Here is a 13,759-nt window from a genome sequence, read left to right on the forward strand (position 1 = left end):
GAAAGCATCAATATTCTGCCTTAGGGCACAAAGGTCTTTCTTGTCTGTTCCCTGTTCCCTCCTCCTCTCAGCTGCTTTCTTTCAGTGGCCATGCTTCTCTGCTCTCCTAGTCTGTACCTGGGAATTTGCAGATCCACAGTACTCTTTCAGCCCTCACGAATGCTCTGAGCTTGCATCCTGTTGAAAACCTCAGACATTGTGGGTGGTTTGAGTACACCATGCTTTTGAGGCAGCAAAATGTGTGCATTTGCATATGCATGCCTGATTATGTCTCATTTTATCTGAAATTTCATTAAAATTCTTTTTCCTTTTGGTCTCTTGACCAAAATATCAGTCATTTTCTATTTTCCATATCATTTCACCCATTCCTAATTTTAGATCCAGGCAATATATTTGATGCTTCATTTTCAGTGTCCTTGTTCTTCAATTAAACTTTCTTAGACTTTTATCTGCATCATGTACTGTACATAAACGCTTTCTACAGCTGAATGGTTTCTTTCTCCTAATGCATATAAAACATGGTCGTAGCTAGGTATTAAACTACAGTGGAACAGTATAGCTCATAGTAAATCTTATATTTTTATTGTAGATGAGCAGTAGAAACTGCTTAAACAGTGTCTGGGATGCCTCCTGTGATTATAGGTTCTCCTGCTACAGCAGTCACTTGCAAATAGGCATATAAATTAACCCAGTTTGCAGGTGTTCTTATGTAATAATATCCTTACCTATATCATGTGAAGCACATGTTTTCTATTATATTATAGGTATTCATGTAAGTAGCATTAGAAGTATAGCAAAATTAGCAGTTATTCCATTCCAATATCATTTCTTTTCTAGTGTACAATGCACAAGACCAAAATTCATAGTCTGCAACACATTAGGCTTCCTAGGCTCAATTGTGATGTAAAAGCCATGCTGATGGCTGAGATTTCAAACATGTCATTCTTTTGGAGAGGAAAAGAAGGTGCCAAGGCTGACATTTTATATATGTATTATTTATTTATGCATCCAGAGCAGAGTTATGTAGAAATCCAACAAAGCTTTATTCAGCTGGTATTGTTCATTTCTGGTTTTCAGATCAATGCTAATGACAGCCTGTGACCTTGGAGCTGTGACCAAACCGTGGGAGATTTCAAGACAGGCAAGTCATGATTAATAGCAGGGCTGGGAGGAGGCGGGACTGGCAGGACAATATTCCCAGGGCCCCAGCTTACAAGGGACCAAAACCGGAATCAATTTACAGTGGTATTAATGCTATAAAAAAATAGCAGGGGGTTTCTCCAAAAACTGGTTTATTGCATAATCTTTCCATGCTGGCGAGCAGCGTGTAGGTACCTGAAGAGATCTGGCTTTACAACCTCTCCTCTTATTAACCTTTTAAATCCATATAAAAAAAAATTGATGGATTAAGCAAAAAAAATAAAAAAGTGTTAGCATAAGCTGTGCTTACTTGTTTTGTCCCAAAGTTTTCCTTGGCAGCGGCCGAATCTTCTCTAAATCAAAAATACCGGCAGATGATCTGCAAACTTTGATTAACATAAAATCTTCAGAATATACAATAAGGATGTTCATTTTCTCAACACTGATAGAAAAAACTCCAGGTGTAGTGTAGAGCCACTTTTAGCATCCTGTACTTAGAAACAAACAAATTTCAAGCTTCTGCACCTGAGTAGGTTCTTTAGAAATATACATAAAACTTGGGTCCAGCATTAACAAACAATTAGAATGTGAGAAAGCAACTTGTCCCAAAAGTCTTGTCCTTTGCCATGTGATTTTCCCTCTTCTAGGCATCTTTCCTTACTCAGCATCCATCTTTAATATCTCCTGTATCCATGCTTATAAATCCTCCGTCCTTTACTGAGGCCCAGAACAAGCTGTTAGAAGGCAGGCTGGACAGGAGTTTGGAGGAATATACAGCATCAAGAAGTGAATAGGAAATGGCCCAGCACAGCTGAGTGTGGCTGAGCACCTGGAGAAGAGAGTTGGATTGGCTTAACAGCAAAGTGGTGGCTGGACCACAGATTTAGTGAGGCAGGAACAGCCAGATGTCTTGGAGAAGGACAAGGAAGCAACAGAAGCTGAAAGGGACCTAAAAACGTTACATGCACATTAACTTAGTAAAAACACATACATGTGGTGAGGCCTTCAGCTCAGCTTGCACTTTTGTCAGATTATCTTTTTTTCTTTTATAAGCAGGCTATGGCAATAGTCCTCCTAAGGCTGTTGCTCTACTTGGCCAGAATACAGCCACCTCGCATGGAAATCAGGGAGGTTGCTCATATCCTGCAGAGGGAAAATGAGTCACAAGATTTTTCAGTGCCACCAGCCACAGCTGTGGTGTGTGAAATCCCTCCTCATTTTTCCTCTTTAACCCAGTTAGCTTCTCCATTTTCTTTAACAGCCAAAATGTCAGGTAGGGTCTGTTTCCCATGTTGTCAATCTTTATGCTGTGATGCTGAATTAGTGCTGAAGTCTCTGGCAAACTGGTTTTTTTATCCTTATCACTCTTGAGGTCTGCAGGTGAAAACTCCCCTGCAGCCTAGTGTATAGGTTTACTTTATATTGAAAAATCCAGTCTGGGATTGATTGAAACATTACTCGGGTGAGCAGAGAGGCTAATAAGTCCACAGAGGGAAAACAGGGAATAGCTGGACCTCAACTGTACTAAAAGGAAAAAAACCTTGAAAAGGGACAGAGAAAGAGACTAAAATATATTAATCAGAAGGAATAAAGGCTACATGTGAGAAGGCAAAATTCAGGAAGATAGAAACGAACAAGAGGGAAAGTGACAAAGGAGAACAGGATCAGAATAGCAGTGAGAGACAGGGGTGAGACTATGTCTTGATTATATTTATACAATACACTTGGCAAACCCTTAATTGCTGCTAAGTTGTTAAATTATTCCTCTCTCTGGAGTATTGATCCAGAATTTTATTAGTGCACTGGGATCATATACATTGCAAAGTCCTAAACTGTGTGATAGCCTGGCTCAAGATTTAAGAGTACTTTATAACATCACTTCACCTACTTCCAATTTATTTTGGTACTCCTTATTTCAACTGTAACAAGCTTAGGATTTGTGAATATTAGCTACCATGCAGTTGCTAGAGCAAGAAATTTTGAGATTTTATGAAGTGCAGGTTCTGTCCTTAGTTCATGCTCTTGTGTCTTGGTGTTATGAAATCACTTCCCACCTTGAAAACAATAAGCAGGTGTGACAGGAGTTTTAAGGACTGTATGACATCTTCAGATTAGTTTCCTCTTTTTTTGCATCTGAAATGTCACATGTGCCTGCCTTCAAAGCCCCACACATGAGAAGAGGACAGTACGTAAAGGCTACTTACTATATGAGGATTGCTCACTGTTTGACTTTCCTAAAACTCCTGTCGTTACCATAACTGATTTTGGTTTTAAAACTTGTGTTTTTCTGAGAAGCAAAAACCTCTGCTGTGAATAGAACATCCTCATTCCCATAAGTCAGAAAAACTTCCAGCCCACCAGTTTGATTCTGATTCAATATGATAATCAGAATCTGAGTTCATATTCAGATCCTATAGTGATGACAGTCATGGGGAAAAAAGCCTTCATGATTTCACATTAAATTAAGACAACAGAGGTCATTGGTTGTTTTTGACAAGTGAAGTTGTTTATGTAGGGCAACAGCCTGTAAATACCCAGAGACCTCTTGCACATTTTACAAAGCATTTTTACAGACACAATTGTGGATGCCAACAAGAAGCTATAATGTTCTGTTCTGTTCTTAATAGTTGAGTAAGTTGCATATATCTGCACTGAGTTCTACCTCGACATTGCAATGTAATCCCCCTGTCAGCTCCCCATCAGGAAGGGGTGAGTGTGTCGATTGTTGGTTATGGCTCTTTATACTGCTCTATGTCCAGTCCTGAAAACTATGCAAACATGTGCCATTAGTCATATACACGGGGCTATTAACTTCTTTACAGTTAAGCACTGTTAAGGCTGAACTCATGGTCTGAGCAAGAACTAATTACCCTAAAAATTATGTAGCCAGAAACCTAATCTTTATCATGGTTTATATTTTAGGCGGCTGAGCTGGTAACCAGTGAGTTCTTTGAACAAGGAGACAGAGAAAGATCTGAACTCAAACTCACCCCTTCAGTAAGTTTTTATAACATCTGAAATAGTTACTAACTTGAATAGGGTAAGAAAATATAATTGGGTTCATTCAGAAAAACTAACTGAATTTTGTATGTAAAGAAAAATTTTGGAATAGATGAAGGCTCTGTCCAATAAGAACATGCATTTAGAGCCATATAGGAAAGTTCTTCGTTCAACTCATTTCCTTTTGCATTGAGTCTTTTCTCCATTTTCTGTACCTATTCCCAAGGTTTTTTAAGCAACAGGTATTGGGTTTAATATACAGTATTCAAATAAAAAAATCATCAGCTACTTATTAAAATCAAAATTGTCAGATCTACTTTATGCTGCAGCTACCTGTTTTAACTGATTTATCAAATGCTGAAAACCATTTCTATAGGTATATAACTAAATATAATACTGTGATTGAAAGAATAAATTGGTATTGAGTGGAATACAGGCAGATGGATATAAAGTGTCAAACAAGAACTAAGAAAAAAGGTTCCATAAAGATTTTCAGTGAGCAATTTGAAGAGAAAGTGTTACATGGGGTAGATACCTCAGAACGTTGACAAGCCATTGTCTGGAGGCAACAGGTGAAGGGGAACAGAAAGTATTCTAAACAATTCAACTTAGAAGCCATTCACAAATATGCTTATGCTTCCAGAAATAAGAAAACCATTCCAGTGACTCAGACTTGTTCTCACTTTGACAGTACTCACACATGAGCCTGTGGTAATGGAATGAAGTCAATGAAGTTAAAAAGTTTGTAGTAAATAGTGCTCAGATACAATAAATGGCTTTTCACTTAGTGTACAGTCAGAGGTTGGGACATTAATGGATTTCTCCCCTATAGTAGTTGTGTGGGTACATCTTCTCAAAAAAAAATGGTAGCTATAGTCCACAGTTCTGAGACCAAATCTAGGCCTGAAAAACTGCAACTGCCATTCCATAAAATACGGATATAATGTAACTATTCTTACATTTATTCAGTCCTAAAATTACATTCGGCCCTTTGAAGGCAACCGCGAGGCTGATGTGGCCCCTGGTGAAAATGTCTTTGACATCACTGCTCTAGAAGGTAAAGAAGGAAAGTAGGTTTTCTCAGGAGACATCAACTTTGAGGAGATGGGCCCAGAATAAGAACAGACTTTACATAGGGGAAAAACAAACAAACAAACAAAAACCAACAACAACAAAAAAAAAAAAAAAAACCACAGAATGATTTAAAACTTGGCATGTTCAGACAGTTTAAAAAAAAAGGCATTCAGTAAATGGTGCAGATGGGTCACTAGAAAGAGGATTACAATTCTGTAGGCAGAAAGCTGATGGACCCAAGTAATCTCAGACAGAGTATGGAGGAAACTCAACTCACATTCAGGCTCTGCAGAACTCAGTTTCTTCCATCTCCTTTCAGCCAATAATTGAGCCTCTTAAACGTCAGCTTTGACCTCTATAACTTCTTCGCTGGGGAGTGCAGTGAGCAGTGAATTAGGCTGCTTCTAGAGGGACAAACTGATAACTGCTCCCAAAATGAATCTGTTGGTTCCTCGCCCTTTGGATTCACAGGCATGGCTGGTTCTGCAGAAAGGGTCTATAACTGGGAGGGAGGGAGGGAGCCCAGATCCATCACTGGTCATTTTGCAGAGCTGGAAAAGCCCCTGTGAGAAAAGGGAAATTTCTGCTCCAAGGTATCTACTTTACATTTCTACAGGAGGTTTCTTACCAGATCAGCTCCAACTATGGAGCATTTACTTTACATCACAGAATTATAAAATTCAAATACTTTCAGCCTACAAATTTCAAAACAGAATTGAAAATAAACATTTTATTTTTCATGCCAGACAAAGCAGTAGGAAGACTGCTGCAAAGATTGATTATGGTTTACAAAGTGTTCTGGTTGTGACAATTTGATCATAGCTCCAAAGTGCTGGATGATGTGTCTGTAAAATACTCTAGTGTAATAAAGCATGACAGTTTTGTTCCCTTCTCAATTCAGGCCATTTTTGATCGGAACAGAAAAGATGAACTACCCAGGTTGCAGCTTGAGTGGATTGATAGCATCTGCATGCCATTGTATGAGGTAATTTTTACTTACTGTTCCAGTAGAGTCCAGAGAAGATTGTTCTTGCCTCTCTAGGGACAAAGAGTTAGCTTACATTGCAGCCTTGAAGGCTATTTGAATTCTTATCTATCTTTGACTTTACCAAAAGCCTGAATTCTATGCAGAAATCTTCAGATTCACTAGAGGTGGTAGTACGTGTAAACATAATTCCTCTCAAAGTTCTGAAAGCTGATACAGCAACTGTTTATTTTATCATGTTTGAGACAAACTGATTCTCATCATGGCATGGTGTGGAGTGCTCCGCAGAGAGATGCTGCTCTCAAACCTGTCCGAGTAGCTGTGACCCAAAGGGAAGCTCAAGGCTGAGCCTTTGCACTTCCTTCTGGCTCTTTTCCAAACTGCTAAGGGGCACTCTAGGCCAAGCCTTTAAGGTCAGTGACAAACAACTTATGGTTTAACATGTGTGCTGTTTAACCTGGAGTTTACTTATCTAATCATGCTTCTACACAGACTGCTTGGGTGCTTGCTATAAAATGTATAAGCTCTCAGTTACTACTATATTAAGACTATAGATGATCAGAATAATGCTTCTCTCTTTATGGATTAGATCAGCTTCAGAATTTGACTTGTGTAGCATAAGCTTCACCTTTTTAACTTTTTCTCTCTTATCTGTATAACAAACAGAGCTATATGAGCAGGATGATAAATGGAAAATAACACTGTAGAAACTTAATCATTGATAACTGTGTCAGCCAGTCTTCCTCCTACTCACTGAAACCACACAGACTGCCTTAAGTCACTAAAGATTGCCAGTTTGGCCACTGATCTCTGAGAAAACATGGGGATGTTCTCACTTAGCTTTTTGGGGGAACTGCAACAAGTTCTCCCTGTTGCCACTGCATCCGGAACTGCCTCACATCTCCAAGCAGTGGTCAGTGGTCATAAAAAGCCAAGAGCTGGGAAGCAGGTACCAGCTCCCATGTTAACACTGAACTGATGAACTTGTGCCTGAAAGCAGCTTTCCTACAAAAATGGATTGGCAGTTTGCTTTCATTTTATAGACCAGATACATCACCAGTAGCACACGAGGTAAGAAGGATGATGTGGTTCCCCTGCCCTCTATACCTTGTGCCATCTGAGGCTGCCACTGTGGCAACAATGAAGTGACTGCCCAGCGGCAAAGGCAGCTCCTGTTGTGTGACATGGACAACTTGTGTGAACAGCAAGGTGGGATGCTGCTTTGCCAGCAGATTCTGTCCCTTTCTTAGGTCAGTCTTTGTCATGATGAAATAAACTAAAGCTACAGCTTCCAAACAATTAAGTCAAAGCAAGCACAGAAGAAGAATATAAACCTATATTTTTTAAAATATCAAGATAATTTTGGACCATAGCAGGGGGAAGAACTGACCTTGGACAAAAACTCTTTAAAAAATAATGTTCCTTTCAATACAATAGTTCATATTATACTAGAATGCATATTGTATCAGAATTCATGATTATTTGTAATAGCATCTGTAATACAAAAATGTACAATAAAGCAGGAAGAGTTGATAATCAGCCCATCCTCTGCATGAGAAGACTACATCTGAGCACTAAAGCTCTGGTTAGTTAGCTCCATCCTAGCAGGAGATCTCTGAGGAATATATTCACATCTGATTTCCCTGCTTTCTGCTGTCTTTGCATCATGCTGTGCAGCTATTAGCCTGCTGCTCAACAACTTAAAAAAGAGACACCATCAAACCTGGAAGTCATAGCAGCACCAGCCTTAGGGGTAAACAGAAAACTTGATGTCATAGTATCACACTGCAGGAGATTCTCTCTTCAATGTGAAAGCCAAGTTTTAATTTTCATATCCAGCTTAATCAAACCTCAGTACACAGATCACATCAGCAGTGTATTCAGGCATTGTAAATCCTCCGTTTAGGGCTGGCTGAACACTACAACTATGGCCAAGTCCTAAATTTCTTTATTTTTTCTTTCCAAATACATTCTTTAAAATTCTAGCCCTTGTAATATGTTGTAGGGACTGCATGTAGGGATAGAATAGGTTACATCATTACAAATGCAACATGAAGAGGTGGAGTGGCAGCTGACAAATTAATAAAATCTTAACAGTCCTTATAGAGCTCAGTAGCATAGTGCTAATAAAAAAAGGTATGTTTGAAATAAACATTTTACACTCATTTTGATACCAAAATCACAACATTAAACCATGGAGTTTACCATGCTAGCGATTAGAAGTCCTGGATCCATGTGGGCAGATCCCAGCCTCCAGCACCCTGAAGGGAGCTCTGTGGGGAGTGCGTGTGTTTGCACCAACACAGTTGCTACAGCAGGACCTAATGCTGTGCTCTGTTTTATTTGACACCCACACAGTAGAGATGGTCCCAGCAACCATGGGAACGCTGGCAGCTCCTGTTAAAGTGAGGAGATCACCAGAGCCACCTGAAATTTTCTTTGCTCAAAGTAGTTCCCCAGACTAGGCTGTTCTTGGCAGCTGTGCATGTCTGAAGTATGCAATACAGAAGGAACTTCACAGCCCAAATTTCCAGGAGGGGTCTGATACCACCTCAGTGCCACTGACAGTACTATAACAAACCATATCTTCTCCACAGTCAAAGCTTGTGAGCCAGGCTACATACCAGAGTGCCCATGAGGAATGTTCCATACTTAAAAACAATATATAAACTTTGCCAAGCATTTTAGAGAGTTATGGCTTTCCTAGCCTTATTTTTTCTGTCCATTGTGAAACATTCTTTGGGACTTGATCAGTCTTTTGGAGAGATTTGGCTCTACCTCCTCCTTATGCGTCTCCTCAGCTCTCTGCATTTCCTTAAGGCAGCTCAAGACAACCCACTTTGAGGTGCAGTTCTCCCAAGTAAAGGATAATGAAATCCCCTTTGTTGGGGGATGTGTGTCACATCTCTCTGCTTACCTGGCTAGAATTGTTTTCTGTGTTTGGCTCCTTTTTGTGAGAAGGTTTACAAGTGACTAGCAAATCCTCAAGATGTGTGCATCTTCTCTTAGTAATCCTCTTGGACTGTCCCTCGGAATGCCTGTTCAAACCAGAAGAAAGGTCAAAGATATACAAAACACACTACATCATAACCTAACATGAAGCTTGAAGCTAAATATAGATAAGTAGTGATAGGTGGGGATAGAAAAAAAAAGACAACACAGGAATTACACACAGCTAGATTTTCCATATACAAGTATCTAAATCCAAAACCTTTTTGTGTGTGCTCCATAAGCCTGACTCTGCTCTTGGAACAAGGTAACCACAGCTCTGCTCCCTTGCGCTCTCCCACATCTGCTGCTCAGTGTGGGAGTTAAGCAACCTCCAATTTCAAAATACCTTAGTAATCAAATCTGATTCCTTCTCACTGTGGATCAAAGGTTTGTGAAGATAAAGGCTTCCCAATTTTTTGTTCATTGCTTTTTATTACACTTGGGACATTATAATTTTATTGAATTTACCTTTTTGTTACTGTAGTGATCGCTGATCAGAGTATTTTTATGTGACAGTGGAGTTTGTGCCTTGAGTAGCAGAACAGCCATCCATTTACTCTGAAGCTCTGATTTTAGGGGCTTTAGTCACGCTTTACTGCACCACATTTGCTCTTCATTCAAAAATGCCAGCAAGAAAAGAGCTCATCAGTACAGATGAGAAACAAGGTTATTAGAATAATAATTTATAAGGAAAAATAAATGTTTTTGAACTGTAGAGCTTTTCAAATCTACTAATGTAGCTTCAGTATGAAGTAATCATCTCCCTCCCCCCTTTTTTTTGTTTTTGGTAGAATATTCTATAAAGGAGAAGCACGTGCAGCTAAAGCAGAAAATCTAAGACAGCCCACTAAAAATAAAGCACTATGGCTACACTGACAGCTGTGTTCACCACATAAAGGATTCTGTACCTATTTGGTCATATATGCTCATGCAACAAGAAATAGAATTTTGATCGTTAAGACAAATTACCTCTCTGACCCTCCAGTAAAGAGATGCTAAAAGTTTCAACACCAACAGAATTATCTTCTTGGCTCTGTGGTTTGTGTGTACCTAAGACAGGATCAGTCACAGATTTTTCCCAACTCAGATTAGATTTCTCTGCAGGGAGCAAACAAAGTGGGAGAGTGAAGATTTTATTCTTTTTAATCATTTTTTTTCTCACAAACAACATCAAAGCTTCAGTGATTCAGATCAAACAAAAGATGCCAACAGAAGCCCAGCTCTGTTCACAGCATTGTTAGGCAGAGACAGCAACACCATGAATAGCAGGGCCAAAGGCCATGCACTCTGCTGCTGGGCAGATAAATACAGAGTCAGGTAGTCAGTGACAATGACAGCAGCTATTTAAATTTAAGGGAGATGTCTTTGTGGAAGATAAAGAAGCTCACAGCTTTTACAACTTATGCGTGCCTGAGATTGCCCTGCTCACCTCTACCTTGGTGCTCCATTGAACTGCTCCATTTTAGTGCTATTTTTAGTGCTATTCAAGATTTTCTTGGGTATTGAGAGCTTTAAACATATAATAGTATCTACAGATGGGAATCTGCGTTACTCCATCCAAGATTCTAGGGGGAATCTGGGAAGAGTAGAAACATTTATGTTTAGCCTAGCAAGTAATTTAAATGTTTTGAACGGAATGTGGAGGGACAGATTCCTTCTTTATCACATTGTCTGACGTACTTAGAAAGAAATCTAATCACTCTGTCTACAACTACAAGAGCTCTGATATGCCTGTCTTCCTACAGAAGATAATATCTGGCCTTGTAATTAAATCTATCTTTAGATTATGATGATGTAGCTGCAAAAGCATCTATTCTGCTTGCAAGCATATATTAAAAGCACAGGGTATCATAAATGGTAGTGCCTCTACAAAACATAGGAAAAAATACACAGAAGTCTCCAATAACCATGACTACCTCAGTGCTTTAATTTCTCCAGTTCCAGTTGACTTTGACACCTGAATTGAAAGTGCATGTGCAAAAACAGTGATTTTTTTTTTGAAAGTGCATGCTCTAGTTATAATTACAAGACAGGAGATTAAACTTTAATGGTCCTTTGCTTAGAAGGAGGAAAAGGTGTGCTTTAAGAATCATGCTTACACTTGGCTTGATTCAGCCCTTCCTCAGGTACCCCTTCTATTCCTTTTCCTCATTCCTTGAATTACAATTTTGCATAAGGAAATATTGTATAAGAAACTCAGGGTTTGGCTCACTCTACTTGTCCAAAATAGACTGTGTGGGATGGCTTAGTCCTCACTCGAGCAAGCATCACTGGATAAAGCCAAAACAATGATTGCTTCCTTCTGAAGTTTCTGTACTCTGAAACACTTTAAAAATTCTTTAATAAGGAAGGGTTTATCTGCATGAACATTTTGGAAATGCCTTGTTTTACCACCATTCACCCATACCTGGGATTGTTGGTATGAAAGTCAGAGCGCTGCTGTTCTATTTAAAGCTTGCAACTAGTCAGAGGGCAGGGATAGCACTGCGTAGTGAGCTGTTCACTGTGAGCAATATATAGACGTTCCCTGAAATACATTCACGAGTTGTTGAGAAGTGTTTTAACAAAAAAAAAAAATAAATCAAAAAGGGGAATCAGGATTAAGCTATTCGGAAAAAATGTGTTCACAGGAAGCAATTTGATCAGCTCTGTGCAATTCCATTGAAATCAGCTTTTTCTTTGTAGTAGAAGAGGAGGGTAACTTTCAATAGATCCTAACAAATGGCATAAAGAGGCATGCTTTCGGCAAGGCTTATTTCTTTCATTTGATTTGGACACAGAGAGTGAGAGATAATGCATCTGTGCTTCCTGGGACTGCCGGGCTGACTTGGATTAGTAAGGCAGATAGGCTCAGGCTGCCGTATGTGATACACCATGGATTTAGGCTGCACAGACTTCAGAGCAGATCAAATTAGCCCTACTTCGTGTTGAAATCCAGGGGCTAATTTTATCTAAGGAAGAGCAGGTGCAACCTGTTCTGCTGTGTTTGTAAGAAATTTGCTTCAGAGGAAACTTAATCAGGCCAAATGCCAGTACTGGGGGGAGTTGGTAGGAAGGATTACATTAGGAATAAGGGTTTGTCCCAGAGAAAGGAGATTTTGGCACTGCAGAAGGATCTTTCTGTAGCCTTGAAACAGGAGCTGAGCTAGGTTCAGCTCTTTTGTTGCCTTGTTGCATGTCTATTAATGATGAACCTAAACGAGGCCACCCAGAATGAACTCTCTTGAGCTTTCAGAAAACTCAGATACTCTGACTGTGTTACAACTTGCAGTAATGGAACAAGCATCAGCAAACTCTTTCTTACCTCATGCCCTTAACGTAAGAGTCTCTTTTTTTCTGCTACTTTTGTATTAATAGAGAGAAAAGGTAAAGAAGAGCTATACAGGAAAGAAAAAACGGGAGAAGAAGAAAGAATGCTTTTATTTGCAATTCCCTTCCCAGTCAGTTGCTATTTCACAATGTAATAAGGAAAGCCATATCTTTAGTGGTTCCAAAACGAGAATTTTTTGTGTGTATGAGTATCATGAACACCTTTTTACAATGGGCACAAAGATCCTGATCCTCTTGTTTTGTGAGAGTTTTGCTTTTGGAAATGGACAGAACATTAGATTTGCTAGAATTTTTGTAATGTGATGAGATACTGATGAAATGCACTACTAGAAACAATTTTAGGAAGTTACAAGTTTCCCCAAATTGCTTAGAAGAACAGACAACAGAAACAAGTACTTTTTCCCCTCAAACAAGAGTACTTCAGCTTCTCCAAGAGTCAACTTACGCCAAAAATGTCTCATCGGAAAGGGCAGGTCATCAAGAAAGATATTTGGGAGAAGATAGAAAACCCAACATTTGCCATTGACTTCAGTGAAGCTAGGGTTCACTAAAAGGCTTTCAGTCTGATCTGTGAGAAAAAGTGACTAAAACATAACACTACAATTTCTGTTGATGTCTTATTTTGAATTATCTGCCCGATGTGTTGCGAAGGACATGCGGTGGTGTATGAAAATGTATATAAAGATCTGAGGAAGTAGATTGAAAAGCTGGCAGATAAGGTAGAAGAGACAGCCAATAGAGGGAACTCAAATTGTACAGCAAATCTGAAAGAAGATAAATGGATAATTTAACAGCCATTCAGTTTTCAAGAAAGACAAAGCACGAACTACATTGCATCAGAAAAGGACTGGAAGTGATGATGGATGAAACACTTCAAGTAAGTGTTTAACACAACAGAATCACAGTTGCCTGCAGAATTCCCAGCTGAGGGCAAATTCGAAGAACTAAATAAGGATATGAGACTGATACGGTTTGAGGAGTTTTTCAAAATCCATTTAATAGCAAGGCAGAAGACATTGATCAGCTGCTTGGTTAAAATGTCGAAAGGAAAAGAGTTAGAAACATTCTGTCTCTTGCATGCTTTAGATGTAGAATCAAAACCATAAACAGCAGAGCCAAATAAGAAGTTGTTTATGAAGTAATAACTCTTCCTCCTCTGAGCAAACCCTTGGTTTCATGAAATTATTATGAACAGATGAATCATCTGCAACTATAGCAACACATCAGTTGAGCTACTTC

At 39.2% G+C, this 13,759-nt stretch overlaps 1 protein-coding gene across 1 annotated transcript in view; it reads left to right on the top strand.

The window, feature by feature from the left end:
• PDE11A (phosphodiesterase 11A) overlaps positions 1-13,759 on the top strand; it is a gene marked incomplete at both ends in the record, with an annotated part of 132,678 nt that overhangs the window by 113,080 nt on the left and 5,839 nt on the right. Inside the window, 3 exons of the mRNA XM_080346496.1 lie at positions 1,078-1,141; positions 4,063-4,137; positions 6,116-6,199. Coding sequence (XP_080202622.1) covers positions 1,078-1,141; positions 4,063-4,137; positions 6,116-6,199 — 223 coding nt within the window. The remainder of the gene's footprint in view (positions 1-1,077; positions 1,142-4,062; positions 4,138-6,115; positions 6,200-13,759) is intronic.

The sequence above is a fragment of the Nesoenas mayeri genome (genome assembly GCF_963082525.1).
Source record: "Nesoenas mayeri genome assembly, chromosome: 6".
Classification (NCBI taxonomy): domain Eukaryota; kingdom Metazoa; phylum Chordata; class Aves; order Columbiformes; family Columbidae; genus Nesoenas; species Nesoenas mayeri.